This window comes from Leuresthes tenuis, unplaced genomic scaffold (genome assembly GCF_036924035.1).
Source record: "Leuresthes tenuis unplaced genomic scaffold, fLeuTen1.0.hap1 SCAF_9, whole genome shotgun sequence".
Classification (NCBI taxonomy): Eukaryota; Metazoa; Chordata; class Actinopteri; order Atheriniformes; family Atherinopsidae; genus Leuresthes; species Leuresthes tenuis.
The window spans coordinates 18,124,647-18,144,086 of NW_027325363.1; the positions used below are offsets into that span (position 1 = coordinate 18,124,647).

Below are 19,440 nucleotides of genomic sequence, written 5' to 3' on the forward strand. Positions count from 1 at the left end.
CAAAGAATGATTCAAGTTCCCAGGGTTACGCAACAATAACTGTGTCCCATGAATCAGCACCCACTGTCACAACTGCAGTTCGACTGTAGCAGCTCAAACATTCTCATTTTTAACACGAAGTGGGGCAACATATCATAGGTTAAAATCACTTTTGAAACTATGCTTACGAGCCTCAAGCCTTTCTTAAAATATTCTTGATTGACAGCATCTTTGGGACATTTTGAGCTGGAGTCACAAAGTATGGCGCCACAAATCTAACAAAATCAAAATTAATGTACCTTACATACCTTAATATACCAATAAATAGGTAGAAGCAAAAGCTTCAGTTAACTGAATCATTGAAAGTTTGGTCTCATCACTCATTCTGTTCTGGGCTTCTACAAGTTCAGATCATGAAAATGCATAATTATGTTGGCACGCTGTGACAAGCAAACCTATTATCTCTTTGAAACGCTGTCAGCACACTGTGATAATTGCAGCATATCTTGAAAATCCTTTTCATTTCAAAGTGATTAGATTCTCATCATGCTCTCTTTATGTTGTCAGAGAACATGTCTGTTTCTGTGGCCAAACAATTCAAACTTTAATCGATCTGCTCAGGGGACAACATTTCCAAAATGTCCAGTCTTTGTCTGTACTTTATGTCCCCTTCAACCCGCAGTCCTTATTTACTGATGATTTTGGACAGCAGACACTTTCTCCCTGACACGCCTCCCACGCAGTGCCAGTTTGTGAGATCTCACTAACATTTACAAGTTCTCCTCACACGATTAGATTAAAATGTTGGCTTTTTGGAAATTTCATTTGGCAAATCCTGGAATAATTGGCAGTTGTTTGTATCTTCGACATAATTTTCTTTACAGTGGAAGAATTTCCAAATCATGTCACCTTGACAACTCCTCATATCAGATCACATGTTTAAATAGCAGAAGAACACCAGCTGCTACATCTGATGAACCTGGAAGCCAAGCTGATGTCGTTCTGTCCATCTTTAGGAAAGCAGCTCTCCCCTACGATTGCGAATACTGATTTGTAATTGTAATTATCTGTATTCCCCACATTCCACCGAGGCTCATGTCGCAGTCTTTGCTGGCCTCTCTGGAGCAAAAGCTCCTCAGCCTGTTGTTGTTGTTGCTCAATACTCTGAGCTCACAGGATTTACCAAACCACAAATGGATTACAGTTGTTTTAGAATGGAGTCCCACAGGTCTACGGTCCCTAAAGAGATTAAAAATAAAGAGTGCTTCAGGTCTGTTTGTACCGATGTATCTGGCTGTATCAATCAACTAATATAAGATCCAACATTTTTCTAACTTTGGTTCAGGTTCAGGTGTCCCACTGACAAGGAAGGGTCTCTGATCAAATCACTACGGAGGTCATGCGATCAAACATTTCAATACAACGGTGGCCCAGAGGTGCAGGAAAAAAAAGTGGGAGGAGCAAAAAAGAAAAACCAAGAAAAAGTTGAGAAAAATGGAGGTTTTCCATAAAAAAAAACCTGACCAAAAATAAATGAATAAACTCAATTATTTTTCGTCTTTTGTTTTTTATTTTGGGCCACGTAGTTGCACTAAATGTTACGTATAGTTCCTTTATAGCATCTTACACCGTGTTTTTTTTCTCTCTCAACTTCTAACAGGAGCCAATTCTTCCAGGAAGACAGCGACTCCAACCCAAGAGCCCTCAGTGTCACTATATAATGTGAGAGACATGGTAAATACATTTTTTAAAAAGTGCTTTGAGATTGTAGCCCTCCTTTAAAACAGAATATTGCTTCAGTTATTGAGCAAAACGCGCCTCCCCCAAACACAGGTAAATAATATCCCTGTCCTCCGGCGTGTATTAATGACACAATCATATCTCATCTCTTCCAAAAATAGCAATTCACTTCCCAGAAATCCAAGTAATCAATCAGACTGTTGTGTAATGTCAGCATTTTCCCCAAGAATAATCCTCTGCTGATGAAGAGGCATAACCCAGCTTATTGATCTGAAAATAACTTCCCACCTGACTCATCATGACTGCTCCACGTCACAGCTTTGTCCACAGGTCAGAGGAGACATTACAAACCACAATCACGCCTTAGTCCGTATTAATGAGTCCAAATATTTATTTCAAAAACTGGAAAAATAAAAACAAACCCACCAACATAGTTTTAGTATAATATACAAATACATATTTCAATGTTGCTATGTGAGTATTTGTTTCTACAGTGTGAGGCAGTTTGAAAGGCTGGCTGAGCTGGTGGAACTACAGACATGAACCCGATAGAGAGAGAGAGAGAGACGAGGAGAGGTTAATAAAGAATATCTGAGCACAGATTAAAACCAAACATCACCCAGGGTGCCTTCAATTCATCATTCAAGACACTTGAGATGCCACTGAAAGTAGACGTTCACTTCTTCTATGGCATGTGTTGTTTTATATTACAGTTTATAGTAAAATCAAGAGTGCATCCAGGTGTGCAGGAAGAGACAGAAAAGCCAAAAATCATCATTAAATACAAAGACCTGTAGGTCACAGTTCTGCAAACAATACTTTCTAAAAACCTGGTCGAAGCAGCAGAAAGGTGATGTGAAATGGAAAGACATTTCAAGGTTTCTTTTTCCTCCAATTTACCGTCTCAAACCTCGCTTTTTTTCTTCCTTCTTTGGAAGAAATATTGTGGAAAAACTAACCGAGCAGCACCTGTTAAAAGCCCAGCGTGATCATTTTTTATTAGAGACACACGACCGAAGCGGAGCGTCAAAACGAAGTACGTTAAGACACAGAATCGTCGAACAGGAAGAAGGTAAAAAGGTGTTGGCTTGAAAATAAGCGCCTGCTCATCTATGGTTCCCACAGAGTCGTGGCCGGTACTCTCACAGAGTCCACCTGAAGCAAACTTAAAAGTCAGTTGATCAGCCTCAGCAGGAAATTCAGTTAAACAGCCTCTTGGGGAAGAAATGAGGACTTGTATTAGTGACACGCTGCGTTCTTGTGCAGCATTTTGTAACAGTTATTGAATCAAACTGAATCTACACTTGAAAGGATGCAAAAACCGACATTTTAAGATTAAAAGAAAGCAGAAAATGATGTCCAACTGAAGAAGGCCTTTAGTTTATATACACAGCTACTTGGTCTTAGGGGGAAACTAATGAAAACAATGCAGTCTGAGTTCTGCATACTTCAGAGTTCACTGGCATCGACCGTTTTTACTACGGCACCTGAAGATGAACCAGGCAAATCCTGTTCTTTCCCTAAAAGGTTTGTGCAGTGGAAGTGCCTCCAATTCTCAGACAACTATGGTTTAGAAACTTAAAACAGATATTCATTTGCTTGCTTCTTACTGTAGACTTATCGGACTGAGCAGACAGTTTCCCCTCCTGAAATACCCTTAAAGGATTAACATCCTCACCAGGAGCAAAGCTTTCCTGCTGGCAGAGTCGTCTCCGGGAGCAGATGCAACACCGTTGGCAGCTTACTGTGCGACTAGATCACAGCTCGAAACAAATGCACCAGTAAAGCACCTTCAGCTTTATTAAACAACAGACGTAAACTAAAGCGCGAACCTTGTGTTACTGAACAGTAAGGCGTCAGAATGTACTGAAACTTGTTTTCTATTTAAAAACAGAGGGTTGCCTCCTGCTACCCTGTTCCATAACTTAAATGTTACAAAGAGGAAATCATAAAAACAAAGCACGTTATTAGTGTTTCGAGCAACACGTCCCTACTTAAGAAACTTCCCAGTGATACGCCACTACCTCTGTCGATGTAGCACGAGGTAGTCTGCAGCTTAGAAACCTCATGGTCAAAAACGATTTGAGGAGTCGTTTTATAAGTCTCCGTGCAAGCGGGTGTCAAAGTAAAAAGACAAAAAGAAAGAGGAGGGGAAGGTGGCTTGAGTTAACAGTCACAGTCGTTACAATGGTGAGGACGTGGAAGGCAGAAAGTCCAGAGAACCAGCCTGTAAAGCCGTATGGACTTAATAAGGTGATAAACTCACAGTGAGAAAAGAATAGGAAGAAACTCAGGAGGCGGAGGGGCGCCTGCCATCTACGTTACACAGAGACATGAAGTTCTGGCAGCTCCGGCCACTAATCCATCCGCCTGCACTTGCTGCTGAGAGTTTGGCCCCTGTGCAGTGCATCCTGGGATGTCTTGAGAGCTTTAGCTTGATGAGGGCGCCGGGGGACAAAGACAATAAATACTCGGCACAACGGATAGACTTCCCTGGTGTTTTTCACCAGCGCAGCTCTGGGGGAGAAGCAGGTGGGATGTGAGGCTGGGAAGTCAGCATGTAGATTTTCCCTCATCCATTTGTTCCTCCCGTCCAAACTCCCCCGATGCCGAGCCCTTGGTTCGGGGCTTTATGTGGAAAGCGTGCGGACACGAGCAGGTTTAGAAAAGAAGCACTTTCTCATTTGGCTTAGATAACAAACAAATACACAAAAGAAGGACCAAAAACAAGGTTGAAAGAGACAGAAAAGTGTTTCTATAAATAGAGAGAGGCAGACAGAAGCCGGTCTTGTGATGGAGAGGGGACGACAGTGGCGGCCGGTCTCACCCTGTGCCTGAAGAGGGAGAGAAGGACGTCAGGCATTTTTGCTGCAATACCTTAAAGGTACGTTCATTTCAGTTTGTGCCTACCCTCCTCTGCCTCGCCCCAGCCCTCTGCCACACCAGCCAACTCGTAATGCTTCTTCCTCAGCTCGCCAAGACGCTCTCGCTCCTTCTGCAGACGAGTTTCTAGCTCCAGAACCAGGACCTGGAGAAAAACAGACACAACGGAACTAACTGGGGAACAAAGCAGCTTTCACCGAACACCGATGATTGATTCGCTCATTCTAGACAATATACAGTACATGCAATTATCTCGGAGCCTCTCCATAATTTACGCTAATCTTTTCCTGGAGATCCTCACAGATATTTGTTTTCTTTTCATTTCCGTCTCTATGGAAACTTCCTATAACCCAGTTGAAATTGTTATTCTCACAGGTTTAATTGGGACTAAAAATACAGTTATCTTCAAAACAGGAGCCCTCTGTGCTTCGACAACAATGAAGCATCTGTGTGTGAGAACCTGCTTCGTTTTTCTTTCAGCGCTAGCAAAGCAGAGCCACAACACAGTTAAATTCAGCATTCAGAGGACGAGAAACAATTTACCTTTAGTGTCAAGTGTGAGCTTTAACAGTCAGAAACAAAGATTTTAGGCTACATGCAATGACGGGCACCTCGAGGATCCTTTTCTTAACTGGAGTTCGTCTCGACTGAATTAAATCCCACGTTAAATCCCAGTCACAGCTCAAATATGTGGCTCATTATCATAAAAACTTTTCTCTGCTGTTTACCTGTGCGTCCATCTCTTGTCGTTTGATCTGGGTGAGAGTCATGCTGGAGAAGTCCATTGTTTCTAGAAACGGACAAAGAAAAAGACATTTAGGGTAAACGATGAGCGATAATCATTCACTGTTTGTTTTCGGAACAGTGTTAAGAAATCCAAACAACAAATTAATGAGAAGACCCAGAAAATTCAGGAGACGAGCATCTCTCAGTTCTCTCAAGCTCTGTAACATGCAGTGGATGGGATGCGCTCACCCGTCTCCTCAATCTGGGACTTTCCAGACTTGGTGGAGGCCACGACGGCTGCGGTGGCCTGCGTCACGCCCCGGGACGCCAGCTGCAGACGGCTCAGGTTGGTGCTGTCTTTGTCTGCTTTTACCTGAAGGAGAGCAGCAGTAATGATGACCTCTACAACATGGCGGTTTGCTGCAGATACCTCACTTCCTCTGACAGTATCGGTCCAGCTAAACACCCATTCATTTAGTGTAAAACCCGCTCGCATAAAATCAAAAAAATCAAAAAAACTCTTTGCTCACCTTGGAAGCAGCCACTAGCTGTGCTGTGCTAGCAGCTATTTCATGTGAGCATACCATGAGCTCCTCAAACTTCCCTTTGCCCTGCACCACCATGTCGGCAGCATCACTGGAACAACACAGCACATTGCAACATAAACTCAAGGGACTCGTGGGTGTTCGATGTTGAGGGTTAGACCACTTTGTTGACATCACAATGTGAAATTAAAGATTTATGACTGTCCTTGAATGACCCTACATGTCAGTCCTTGTTCATATCGTCTCTTTTTGCTTCCTCGGGACGTTTAGGAGTCCCAAAGTAGGCACTGCAGCTCGCACTACACTTTCTCACTGCCACGAACAGAAGCTTTTTCAGACTTACACCATGACTGTGGCGCCCCATCCAACTGCTTTCGAGGCAGAGATCAGGCCCTCAGTCCAGCGGGAGTTCTTGGCATAGAATTCCTTCATGGAGGCTGCCCCCTGGTGGGCAAAAGACCAAATAATGAAATATAGTCTTAGTGTCATACGTCTATCACTCCATTAGAAATGGGTTTGGTCTTTCACACATCAGGCAAAAAGTGAAAAACATAACGGCATCAGATGTTGAATCATGCTGCTCTCTTTGTGAGACGGTGCAGCTCACCCTCCCACTCTCCACGATGTCCCTTTGCAGGTCTTTGGAAGACAGCACGAGCTCCTTGATCGCCTGCATCAGCTCGGTGCAGGAGGCCAAGATCCTGCAGAGGGCGACAGAGCACAGGACATCTACAGCTGATCTGTATTTGATGGGAACCAGAGCGTCAAACAAAGATGTTGCTGGTCCAGTCTCCTAAACCTGTGAGGTGTGCTGCTGAAACGTCTAACCACCTTACAGATGACCTCCAGCTGTTTGTTCGCCCACAGTGGAGTTAATGCACGACTAAAGCACCGCTGACCTCGATGCTCCGCTCAGTTCTGGTAGCTGCAGTAGCTGGTTTCATGTTTTCTGTTTCAAACAGCACTGAAACATCATGGAGCTGTTGTGTTTACCTCGCTGAGAGGTTTCTCCGTTTCCCTCCCGGTTCATTGCTTCAACGGCATCTTTTACGTTAAATTTACAAACAAAAGGGCCTCTCGTTTCATCTATTCATAATCAATCAATTGGTTCCTTGCTCTTCGAGGTCATTCATTAAGCAACTTTCAGTTTAGCTCACAACACCACAGCTCGGTACTTTATGGAGGAGAGAAGCCGGCACAAAGAGGCAGGTAGAAGGAGAGCCTGTTTGTGGGTCGACTGTACTTCTATTTTGGGAAAATGTGACGTTCTTGTCAGGGTAATGAGGGTGAATCTGTTCGGTAGAACTAGTTCAAGTCATATGCCTCCCATGATAAGCACATTCAAATGCAAGGTTTCTGAAGTGTTTGGTTCTCTGGAACCGGGCTCCGCATCAATGGTCGCCCGTTTGCCGAGGCCAACTAAACTCTGTGTCTGCGGAAGTGGAAAGTCTCACGCTGTCCAGTCGGGTACAGAAAACCAAATATTTAGCTTTTGTTCCTTTTCCCATATCGAAAACTCTGTTTGTGTTGTTTCTGTCCGTTTACCAACACCCGACTGCATTTCTGTCTCGCGTTGAGTGATTTACCATCGAATGCACATCAGTCTGAGCTTAAAGTTTGAGCAGGACTGTTAATATAAAACAAATAGGAAACAAGTAAAAAAAAAAAAGCAAAAAGAAAACTGTTGTAGAGTTGGCAAAAGTTTCCGAGTCCGCTACCATGAGGAAAACAACACAAAGTTCTGGATCACTAAAAGAGTCTGAATGACATTCACTGTTCAACATGTTTTAGGGCTTTTCAGTTTAATGATAATAGATTTTGACTCAAGTTAGAGACATTTACTTTTATAATAATTTATAGGTACAAACAGAAAAAAACAAATTAGTGTTTTTATCAACTGTATTCATTGTTGCTGACAGTTTCAGTTATTTCTGTGGTAGCGTCGGCATAATGTTACTACAACAGTTTTTAACTGTTCGATCTAACAGGCATAACTGCAGGCGTGACACCAAGTCTACACCAATCTGCTTTCTAACAAGCAGAGCAGCAAACCGACTTCTCACAAGTTCAAATCGAGTGGATAAATTCCTCCCCGTGTAGCCGACATGTGTAACGCTGTTGATGCTGTGCAAACAAACCCAAATGACCATGTTTCCTTTATTATAGTAAACTATAGATATATAGAGACGCTAGAAATAAACGTTAAAATGTTACTTTTCACTGAACTTTTCAAAGAACTGTTTCTTAGGAAGATTTCTGACAAAAATGCCAAGTAGAAACTCATAGTTTTAGTGAACAGTGAAAGTTCAGTGAAAAGCTGATCATTTTCAGCTTAAAGTCAAAGCATGTGGAAGATTTTTGTACAGGATACAAAACATGGATGCCGCCCTCTGATTTAATCACATAATGTTCTAAAGCGTCTGCATCTTAGTCTTGGCTTTTTGAATCTGGACGTGATGAGTTGGGAACGAATCCGATTGACACCGTGCCCACCTAAAAAACCAAGACCTGTCAATCACAAGGTATCGCTGCTCAAAAGCTGGTTTAACTCCCAAGTTAAACCAGCTTTGGTGTCTTAAAGTTCATCGCATCAAAAGTGAAGCTGCAGATGAAGAACGACACCCTGCAGTTCCACGAACCGACTCTAATCTGAGTTTTACCTCTCGTTGACCTCCATCTTGATTCCCGTATCAACTGCTCGAGACTTGTTCAGCATTTCCTGTTGAGACGCACAGAGGCACAGGGGAGAGAGAGGAGAAGAGGAGACACTTTGAAGTGAATGCTCCTCAGAAGTGAAACAAGGGCCGATGCTTTCACACAGAAATGCATCTGCTGCCCTGTGAAGGCCGGAGCTAAACACACACGGACGCGGTCACACACCTCTATCCTGGCAGCGGCCGACTCCACAGCGGCGGATGTGGCAGACATTTCCTGTTCCACGAGATCTCCCAGCTCCCCCTGCTGCAGCTCCAAACCCCGAGGGCGCAGTTTCTGAAACAATGACATGACTTCAATGTGCAGGTGACAATGTGCAAGGCTCAAACAGGCAATGATTAACAAATCAATAAATGAATAAAACTGCAACTCCCAGGAGAACACGAGTCGTTTCATTTACAGTAGTCCATGTCATCAGAGTACAAACATTAGTATGCATGAAGTACGGACCTCTGCGGTGGCCAGGATGGCCTCCAGAACCGCCTTCAGTTTGCCGCTGTCTGCTGCTGCCAGGCCATCCTGCCGTTTCATCTGTCCCAGCAGAGCCAGAGCTTCTGCCCCACACGCCTTCACGCTCTCTGACAGGGCTGACACGCACAAAGGAAAGGCCAGTCTGTGTTACTACAGATAAAAAACACACCAGCGCACCAAGAGAGAAGCACCATCGTACACCCAGAGAGGAGAAGCAGCCACATTCCGCACAGTGAAAACAATCACGGTGTGTTTCTATGAAAACACCATATTAGGTCTCCTGTGCACTCTGACATGTAACAGTGATGCTAGCAGCTGCAGCAGCATCGTTAATTAAATAAGGCTTCCTGCAGGCAAAGCGTCAACTAACAGTCGCATTGAAAAACAATTAAAAAACAACGGCCCGTCTACAGCCCGACCCAGTTCCAACTCTGCCTCTTAGCTTTTCAGTAGCGATAACATGGCAGCTGGCCAGAGACGCATTAAATTTGGGCATGTTTAGACTTGCCATCTCTGAGTAGAACAAAAAAACATTACTTGTGTATGAAGTCAGCAACTTTGTTCCCTTTGTGCATGTTTTGGCTGCTATTCTGATCTGAAAACACAGCTGAAGGCTATTTCGGCTTACACTGCGAATGTTATGGCGTGACATTTAGATCAATGAGCACAAACCGATTTAAGCCATTTTAGTCGTCTCACCAAAAGATTGTCAACACTTTCTGTCAGGCTCATATCTAGATGGAGTCACAGACAACATTATTATGCATTCAAAATGCCTAACAGAACTAACTCTTAGTAAATGCACATTCTTATGCATGAAAACCTCTCTGAAGTTTATAAAGTATTATGAGTTTGTGGACATAATGGCACTTATCACAGTGTTCTTTCACCTATCTAACACCAGGACTAACAGATTAAACAAAAACAGCTTCAACTCAATTCTTCTGAGAGCCTCATCCTCTCAAAGGTGCTCTTTTCATATCCGATTCTGTTACTGACCTGCTGCAAATTAATCTGACTGGTTGCAACATGTTCCTCCAGCATTCCTTCAGTTTCTTTATTAGTTCCACTTAGTTTTCTCAGCCTTTTGTTGCCCAAACATTTTTAGACGCGTTGGTGCCATCAAACTTAAGAAGAGCTCCTATTCTAAAATAAATGGCTAAAAATTCTCACTTTAAACATTTGAAAAGCTTTCTGTTGTGAATGAAATATTGGTTTAGTAGATTTGCAAATGATTGCATTCTGTTTTGCAATGTACATTTTCACAGCTTGCCCGACAGTTTTGGGATTGGGGTTGGAGAAGGACGGAGGTGGTGTGGCAAACTGACCCTAAAAGCTTTCAAAAGATCGCTTTAAATCAATTAAGAGGGAGAACTGGTCGGGCAGGAATCACAGATTCCGTGTTATTTCTCATCTGTTGAATAACATGAAGGAATACGGAGTGAATAAAAGCCAAACAGCTGGTTACCCACAGGCAACCAGCAGATAAAAAAAAAAAGGTTTCAAAATCAAATCAAAATGTGAACTTATATCTGTGTTTTGGGAAAAAAAATGAAGTTTCAGTGTAAATTTTCCATCTGTGCTGGATTGAAATGATGTCAGCTGTGCGCAGTCTACGGGGCAGTTAATCACAAAGCTTGAGATCTTCATTACACATTGCTCAGATAGTCTGGTTTGTCTTCCTGTAGACTCACCCACTGACATGTTTTCACTTAATAAACTATTCCTCGTCTCCCACCTCACCTTCTGACCTGCATCCTTCAAAAAACATTTGATTTCCTTTCCTCCCAAGACTTCTTTCATCTTTTCAACCCTAAATCCCAAACTCAATTGGGAAGACAGTGTTTAAACGTGCTGCTCCTCTTGACTGCAATCAGCTGCCGAGAAACAGGATCTGATGGAGCTGGTGAGGCTTTTCAAACTTTCAAATGACTCAGAAGCAAAAACATGTGGCTGCAAATCTTCTCATATTAAACACTGACCCCACATTTTGGCTTTAATTTGACGTTTATGATGCTCCTGTGGCTCATTCTTAATTCAATAAGCATGTATGCACTTCCTTTGTGTTTATTGCTGCTAACTGAGCAGCTGCGTTTGCCTCATTAAATCCTGGTTAAATAAACAAGAAACGTGTATCTAGTCTTTAATCTTTTCTGACTTTGTTTTAAATCAATAACTACTGCTTAAACAGTAAGTCCTCATAAGTGTGTCGTGTTGCTAATATCCTAAGTTCACAAAGCTATTCTGTACGATATTACTGATATTTGGAAGCTGTTGCTTCCTTTTAGAAATATATATCTATAATTGGCAAAGGTTGTGTCAGCTATGTATAACCCAGCTGTAAATGTGATTTTGATACATTACAGACATAAACAATAGGATGATTTAATATTCTATAACACTTTAGATAGGGTGTGTCCCAGTCGAATGCAGAGACAGTAGCCTTGGCTTGCTTTGCCTGAGCTCCCAGAACACATGCAACAGATCAGGAGGGCTACTCACAGACACGTCAGAACATGCATCTGTCTGACTTACCCAGAGATTAACCTGGAGACACCGTCACACAAACTTACCATCAGCTTGCTCCACAGGCACCATGTGGGAGGTGGCGCTCCCCTGAACGATGGTGTCGCCCACTAGGTGGCCACACTGGATCACCACCCGCACCAGCTCAGACACGCCTGCATTAAAGAAAGCAACAGGGAATAGCAAAAAAATAAATAAACCCAAACTCTCACTTCCCCTTTTCAGTTCTTCAGAATAGTAGCATTCTTCAGCATGATACATATTCAGAGATGTTTTTGTGTCCCACCTGTGTTGTCGGCCATGAAGGCCTCTCTGGCATCATGTAATCGGTTCATGCAGTCTAAAGAGGCTTGGCATCTAGAGGCAAGATAGTCTGCAGAGATGGAGAGATGCATGAGAGCATGCTCACACAGCGCTAACAGCTGTCCCAGCAATGTAAAAGCAGCGTCTGACCTGCAGAGCTGGTGCAGCTGATGTGTGCCGGATCATCTATCTGAACCAGAGAGTCCTGGATGATCCTCTCTGCCTCGTCCACAGCGCCTCGCAGACTGGCCCAGCGGGCTCCCACCAGCTGGCTCTCCAGAGCCTGCTCCCTGCTCTCCTGTGGACGCAAACACACACACACACACACCTGTCAGATGCACTCTTAGCGATTCTCTCACATGGCACTACAACATCTGTACGAGCTACTGAAGCCAGTTACTGGAGTTCAGGCAGTATTTCACCTTCTCATTGAGCTGATTCTGCAGGGCTTCGGCTGCCTTCACCCCGCTTTCCCTCTCGGTCACCAGAGAGCTTTGGGCTTGCTGTAGCTCCTCCCCCCGGACCACGAGCTCAGCCTCCACCTTCGACAAGTTCTGAACCAGTTCGGCCTTTTCAGACGCCAGAGCAGCCAGTTGAGAGCTTAGCACTTCACTTGACTGCGTCAAGGAATTAAAGATAGCAGGATAAAAAAAGACAAAGAAAGCAAAGTTGGTGGAAGAAGAATGATTTTGTGGAGGACGTGGTTCGGTAACACTCAGCTGTCAGGACATGTCAGAATGTGGTGAGACGCGACTGCTCTGATCTCACAATAAAGGACAGATTATTTTTAGACACCAGTTTTAACAATACTGCCTGAGTTTAAGTTTGAGGAGAGCCATGGAGTCTCCAGAGAGGTTTGGGCTGAGGTCAAGTTTACAACCAAAGTCAAACTGGGAAGTTGCGGTTGTGCAACTTGGTTGCAATGCAGTGGTCATGAATTACGACAACAGAGTGTTGTCTTAGAGGAATTTGTGTGCAGTTGAGACAGTGAGGTGTGTGTATAAAAAAAACAGCAGAAAAACTCACAGTCTGAGAGCCAGCAGGTCCGACAGAAAAGGAGAAAGGAAACAGAGGAGTTACGAGTTGTATTTCTGAGACAAAAGCTGGGAATTGAAGACGCACGATAGGAGCGATAAGATGTGGGCTGTGTGTGAAACACGTTGTGGGGATTAGAGAGAGTCAGAGAAAGACAGAAAGAGGGGCAGAGTTCATAAGTGGGGGCCCTATGAAGTTAGGACGGCAGAAGTGGGAGATTGGGAGAAGGAACGGTGCGTTTATGAAACAACATCTGAAAAAGAGACGCCAGGAGCTGCGATGGTAAATTAAAGGCTTATCGAACTAAGTCAGTGATCCCCTTATAAATACTCTTGCTGACATTTTGTTAGCTACCTGTATGGTACTGTATTCAGATCCTTCAGTTATACAATTATGAAGAACGATAACCAACCAGCACCATTTACATAAGCAGCTATTTCTGTGAGATTTTCCTGCTTCTGTGTTTTAAATGTAGCTCTTCTTTTTTTCCCCCTCACAGAAACACATTCTAGCGCCTGCTACAAGCGTCAAACTTGGTGTCTCTGAGTTCCATATGGCTCACTGACAACCACTTGGACCATTTAAACTATTTCTCAGCTCTAAAAACCAATTCATTCAACCAGCGATTTCACAGAAACTTATCAGCATAAAAAATTTAATCTGTGAGAGGATGACGTTTGATCTTTTTTTAATGATCGCTAAGTCAGTCATTACGTCTGAAGTCAGTCAGCAGGGAAGTGAAAGTGCTAATCTAAGTATGTATCTATTGACGGAAGCTGACAAGTGGTCAACTTTTGAGGAGTTATCGTTACCACCTGTAGTTTGGAATTACCATCCGTTTTTTTAACACTAAGCTGGGTGAAGTTCACATTTCTGTGCTTATTAATGTGTCAAAAACCACAGTTGTCAAAGTAAAAAAAAAAAAGAAGCCCTTTAGATTCAATAGACTGATGCAGAAAAAATATGTATAAATCAGACCACTCAATAATGATGGCGAGAAACTTCAGCAGTCTATTTTCAGCTTTCCTCCAGACTGTAACATTCTGGCAGGATCACTCAGGTCTGTTCGTCATGTGAAAAAATAAATTATGTCATTGTTCTTTCTGTGTCCTCCTGACATTTCTTCAGATGGCTGAAAATTGGGAGTTAGAGGGTTTAGAATTGAAATTTCTCGTGTAAGGAGAGTAAAAAGAAAAAGAAAAAGAGAGAGAGGAGAGGAGATGAGAGTGACCTGCTGTGACGAGGCCATGGTGGTCTTCAGGGAGTCCAGCTCTGTGCGGGTGGACATCAGCTCTCTCTGGAGCTCATGAAGCTGCTCGAGCTGTTCCCTCTCCTGAACAAGAAAAGTCATAAATCTCACTTTAGACAGCTCGCAAATCATAAAGCCCAGTTTTGCAAAGCAGTTTGTTGCTGTTTGGAGGCACTCGGGTGATAAAAATCCAATCTGTCCCCGATTACTTATCACGTCAGGCCGTTTGGCCGTGGTCCTGGACATTTGTCTCAGCCTCACCTGTCTGTCCGCAGTATCCTGGGCGGCCTTCACATTTTCTTGCATCTCTCTTCTCACGGTCTCCACTTCATCCTGTGCTGCCCGGGCGACAGTCATCTGCCGGGTCACCTCTGCGTTCTGCACACACACAGAGGACTAAGATACATGGAGAAACACGGCAAAATAACCAGGACAGAGTCCAGATCCTCAGCTCGAGGCAAATAAAACAAGAAGGACAGCATGTGACCTAAGCGCAAGGACAAAGAATAATCTTATGAATATGAAGATGTAGAGTGTGTCGTCCGCACCTTCCTCAACAGGTCTGCATGACTCTGAACCAGCTCCGTGTACTTCTCCTTCAGTTTGGTGTAGCGCTGCTCGTTGGCCTGAGCTTTTTCTGGTAAACACATAACGACAGAAAGAAGCAAACACAGCAGGTGAGGAAACAACAGATCTGATGAGGAAAGCAGCGTTACAATCGAGGTTTAGCTTGATACATTCTTAGATTTCACCTTTCTTTTACTTCAGACTCGTTTGATCTCATGTTGAGAAATTTCTCTCACAGTCAAGAAGAGTCTCTTGTAATTCCAAAGGAGGCAATGGGTACATGTCTGCAGTCAACCCCTCTTAGAAAACTATCAAAACACCCGCCACCTATGACAGTAGACCCTGCCTGCATGCTGCTTCTGCTCTGGTATACTGGTATATCTGTGTTCTGCAGAAGTGGAACACAGGATCTGTTGTGTGCAAGTAAACGCCGCCTTACTCTCAATCTCCGTCAGGCTCCGCTGCTCCTTCTCTGTGTCCTCCCTGACCCTCCGCAAGTCGTCCAGCTCGGCCTTCAGGAACTCACTCTCTCCCACAGCCTGCAGTCTCAGGTGGCTCTGCTCTGCGAGCTCCGCCTCCAGCTCACTGACGCGGCCCCTCAGAGCCTGACACAACCGACCACTCTGGCGACGGACGAGAAAAACCAAGAGAAAATGAGATGTCGAGAAAGCTGGTCTGTCGATGACGCAAAGTTAAGTCCTTAAAAAAAATGTAAATATTGTTATTCTTGTCTTTACCTCCAGTCTGAAAGACTCCAGCTCCTCTTTCAGGGCCTGGATCTCCCTCGTCAGCTGTTCGATCAGACGGTCTCTGACAAATACACATTCATTTATATACAAATAGAACTGCTGCCCGTCCATCTTGAATGAATTACAGACCAACGTGTTCCTAACTCACATGCAACATGATGTACACAGATCAAAGTTCAGTGTGAAGCCTCTGAATTTAACAGTCACTACATGAATCACGTTTTCACCATCATCACTTTTTTTTTATTTATTCTAAAAGAAAAATGCACGTGTAGAAAAAGTAAAACTGGTGCACACGTTTCATCACAGTTTGTACAGTTTCTCTGCACCTGGCTAATCACATTTCGTGGATGTGTTCGAACCAACACCAACTTATCCAGCTCTTAACAGCTTCAGTCAACTGAAACCACATAACTGCACAAGTTACCGCAGTTCCCGGTGCTCTGAATCGCAGCGTTTTGTCTCATTACCTCCAAGGATGTAATGTTTTTGCTGTAATCCGTTTGTCTGTTGGTGGTATTTTGTAAAAACTGTGTCTTAATATTCAACAGAACGATTGCTGTTTGCCACTTCACAGGATTTTTAAGAAAAGGTTTAAAGCATTTTTCATATATCACGCTTCAAAAACTTTTAGTCCTATCGAGCTTTGTCTCACGGTCGAGACACTTCAATACGTCTCGTCTGACTCACAAATGCACCCATCACAATGGAGTTTAACAAAAGTCAATTTAATTGAACATTTTCCTCAAAATCTTCACCAAAGGCGGAACAGACGACCTTCAGACTAAATCTGAGAAGTTATAGGATGGATTTTCATTTTTTAATCTATCCCTTTCTGCTGAAACGCAGCCAAAAAGGAAGTCTCTTTATCGCCTCCTCCGCCCTCGGGTCAGGTGGGAGTAACAATGACGTAATGGGGGATGTACAAACTGAGAATGAGAAGCAGCGTTGGTCATCATGAGATCATCCAAAAACGACCGCAAAATCTGACCCAAACATCGAAACCTCGACTGTTTCAGTGCTCTTCTGTTCGCGGCTTGGACCGGTCTTTAAGTTATGATGCAGTCTAACATTTTTACAGGCTGTTTTATTTCATCTATTCTATATACCAGTGATGAAACTCACTTGTCATCCTTGCGCATGCCGTTCTGACTGTTAAAGTTGAATGGATCGATATCAGCCGAAGTGCCAAACAGGTCATCAAACTTGGTCTCGGGAGGGGCCTAAAAAGGAAAAAAAAGACACAAACTGAATTTGAATACTCAAATACTATCAGGTTTCCTGTGTTTTTCTAAATGACTTTAAGAATGTAGTAACATGAATCCCCTCCAATGCAACTCTGAGCCGCTGTTTCACGTCTTTTAAGTTACTGATATATTTTTCACCTTTTTTCCCCCCAGTTCCATCAAACTTTAACTTTTTATTAAATGTGCGGGTCCAGAATAATTTACCCCCTTCTTTCCCATCTTTAGAAGAAGATCAAGTTCCAGTCAAGTATGTGAAAATCAATATAATATTTCCTGAAAGATTGCTCAAGAATCCAAATAATATCAGAGCAGTCTATTAGTGAAATAGGATATTGCCCATTTCGCTCTTGGCTGCTCTCACAAACACAACACCCATCATAAATTTTTGATTGCGGATCACAAGGGCGCACAAACAAGCAAGCGAGCCAAAACTTTGTCCTACCGGCAATACAGGGACGTCCGTGTCCACCAGATCATCTGTTTCCACCACGTGCTCCGACTCAGGGGACGAAGACTCGGCCGGGATCACGACCACGGGGCTGACGTGCTCTGACAGAGCCGACGCTCGCAGGAAGTTCGGAGGGTTCTGCGAGTATCAGAACGCACATTTTAAATCAGGAAATGATTTTAAAGATGCACGGGTCGAGTTCAGTTAGAAACAGTGACATAAATGTCCCTTCATCTTCCTGAGAGTGTGTCAATTGTTTGCAAACTCTCAAGATTAGGATGTACACCACAACTTCTACAGAGTGAGGTTTGTTACTTTATATGCTGAAGATACAGGGAGAGCTTAGAAGGAAACAAATCTGTGACATTTTCCATCATTCAAGATGAAAAAAACAATGTAACGTAAACTGGAATATTGACGTTTAGACTATACACACAGACACATGCTAATCCGTTGATCAACATAAAACCAATCTGAAGCTATTTTAAAATGCAAAGACTTATACAAACATGATGGGAGGGATGGAAATTATCTCAGAGACCAACTAATAACTGTGTGATATAAACAAATTCTGGTTACTGGTTTTTGGTGGGAAAACATTAAGAAAAACCAGCAGCAGCTGGAAGATCAACATTTTTGTGTCGGCGGTATTCAAATGTGAAAAATCTAAGATGCAGTGAAGGCGGTCCTCACCTCAGGCAACTGTGGGATCTGAATGAGCCTTTTGAAATACTGCAAGTTACTGGAGCGATAGAACAGACTCTTCAACCTGAGACCAAGACAAACAAACAAAGACACAAACGGGTCAAAAAGAAGACGAGTCAGAAAAGATGGCAAAGGCAGACGGAGCAGAAAGGTTCCAATCAACACGGCCCAGAGTTCGGTCCTCCGGGTCCCACTCAGTACGGAGAGTACAGAGGAACTGTGTCTGGTTGGTTTTCTGCCCGTTTGTGTGCGACTGAGAATGAACTTCATACTTCTTAAACTGCTCCTGGAAGCGATCTCTGTGGCCCTGGAGAGTGTCGGCTGGAAGGCCTGCGAGCACAGACACATCAAAAGAATTACTCGAATATAAATAAATATATAGCTACAGGATAAACACACAAGTGTGTGTGACAGGATTTGTTCAAAATTACACGGAAGCTTTCAGGTGGAAATTCCCAAAACTCAGACGCTCGAAAATGCTGTCGGAAAAACTGAGCTGCATGTTTTTTTGAAAGGTTTCATGAGTCCAGGGTGCTGAGAGCCTATTTGCATATTCACATATGAAATAAGGCAAAACTCTTGAGTTGAATCTAATGCATTTAAAACAATAAATTCTCATCTTTTCATTGAAAAAGATCAGGTCATTAAAAAAATAAATAAATAAAAATAAATAATAAAATAACTGTATTTTTTTATTTTATTTTTTTTATAAATAAAGGCTCCTAGCTGAATTTGAACCCAGGCTAAGGTATAAGGGACTGAACCTTTGGTGCATGCATTATAATAAAGGACGAGGCTCCGGCTCACAAGTTTTTCTAGTCACAAATTAATCATTGGAGAAAAAAAAAAAAGAGATACACTGTACTTCAACCAAAAACACTAAGTTACAGTTGTGCAGTTTGATCCGCAGAGGAGTGTGACTCACAGGAGTGAAGCTTAAACAGCAGCTTGACGGTGTAGTCATACAGGTGGCTGGAGTCCAGGATGACCTGGATGAGGGGGGCCAGGCGACATTGACCCGCCGCTGTCACAGACACCGACCGAGACATGTCAAGAGAGCTGAATACTGAATAGACAGAAAAACAAAATGCAGTCAGAAACATGGATAACACATAAGCAGGCAGGCTTTTGTGAGCTCATCACTGGAAACGCACACGAATGAAAGTGCAAATAAGGCTCATCAAACATTAATTTTTCAAGACTCAATCGACTTGTGCTGCCACATTTTATAGTCATTTCACTGCCTCATCTGTAATTAACCAATAAAATGCCTGAAAGCAACACACACACACAGCTCAGTCTCATTTAAAAAAAAAACAAAAAAAACATGAAGTGGAGCAGAATAGCAACCTGAACACTGACTGATTGTTTTCCTCCATCATTACGCCCCTCTTTCATTTCCCTGCTGTCCCGCTCACATCATTTCACAGAGCTCCAGAGCAGTGCAGGCGTGGTTTCCTCCATGCTTAAGAACACACACACACACCTCTTTGCCCCCAGATGATGTGATGCTTTTAAAATACACAGGCCCACAGGAGGAAGATGACTAAAG

General features: G+C 43.2%; 1 protein-coding gene across 2 annotated transcripts in view; it reads right to left on the reverse strand.

The window, feature by feature from the left end:
* Window positions 1-2,086: 2,086 nt before the first annotated feature.
* hip1 (huntingtin interacting protein 1) overlaps window positions 2,087-19,440 on the reverse strand; it is a 42,659-nt gene continuing 25,305 nt past the window's right edge. For both annotated transcript variants that reach the window (XM_072392633.1, XM_072392634.1), the window contains exons 8-31: window positions 18,814-18,954; window positions 18,161-18,218; window positions 17,877-17,952; window positions 17,178-17,321; window positions 16,614-16,711; window positions 15,477-15,549; window positions 15,179-15,362; window positions 14,721-14,809; window positions 14,434-14,550; window positions 14,155-14,256; window positions 12,311-12,505; window positions 12,039-12,186; window positions 11,872-11,958; window positions 11,633-11,740; window positions 9,039-9,175; window positions 8,754-8,864; window positions 8,534-8,592; window positions 6,481-6,574; window positions 6,217-6,317; window positions 5,859-5,964; window positions 5,578-5,701; window positions 5,331-5,392; window positions 4,630-4,747; window positions 2,087-4,553 (exon numbers count right to left, since the gene is read on the reverse strand). In XM_072392633.1, coding sequence (XP_072248734.1) covers window positions 4,543-4,553; window positions 4,630-4,747; window positions 5,331-5,392; window positions 5,578-5,701; window positions 5,859-5,964; window positions 6,217-6,317; window positions 6,481-6,574; window positions 8,534-8,592; window positions 8,754-8,864; window positions 9,039-9,175; window positions 11,633-11,740; window positions 11,872-11,958; window positions 12,039-12,186; window positions 12,311-12,505; window positions 14,155-14,256; window positions 14,434-14,550; window positions 14,721-14,809; window positions 15,179-15,362; window positions 15,477-15,549; window positions 16,614-16,711; window positions 17,178-17,321; window positions 17,877-17,952; window positions 18,161-18,218; window positions 18,814-18,954 — 2,543 coding nt within the window. In that variant the 3' untranslated portion in view covers window positions 2,087-4,542. The remainder of the gene's footprint in view (window positions 4,554-4,629; window positions 4,748-5,330; window positions 5,393-5,577; window positions 5,702-5,858; window positions 5,965-6,216; window positions 6,318-6,480; window positions 6,575-8,533; window positions 8,593-8,753; window positions 8,865-9,038; window positions 9,176-11,632; window positions 11,741-11,871; window positions 11,959-12,038; window positions 12,187-12,310; window positions 12,506-14,154; window positions 14,257-14,433; window positions 14,551-14,720; window positions 14,810-15,178; window positions 15,363-15,476; window positions 15,550-16,613; window positions 16,712-17,177; window positions 17,322-17,876; window positions 17,953-18,160; window positions 18,219-18,813; window positions 18,955-19,440) is intronic.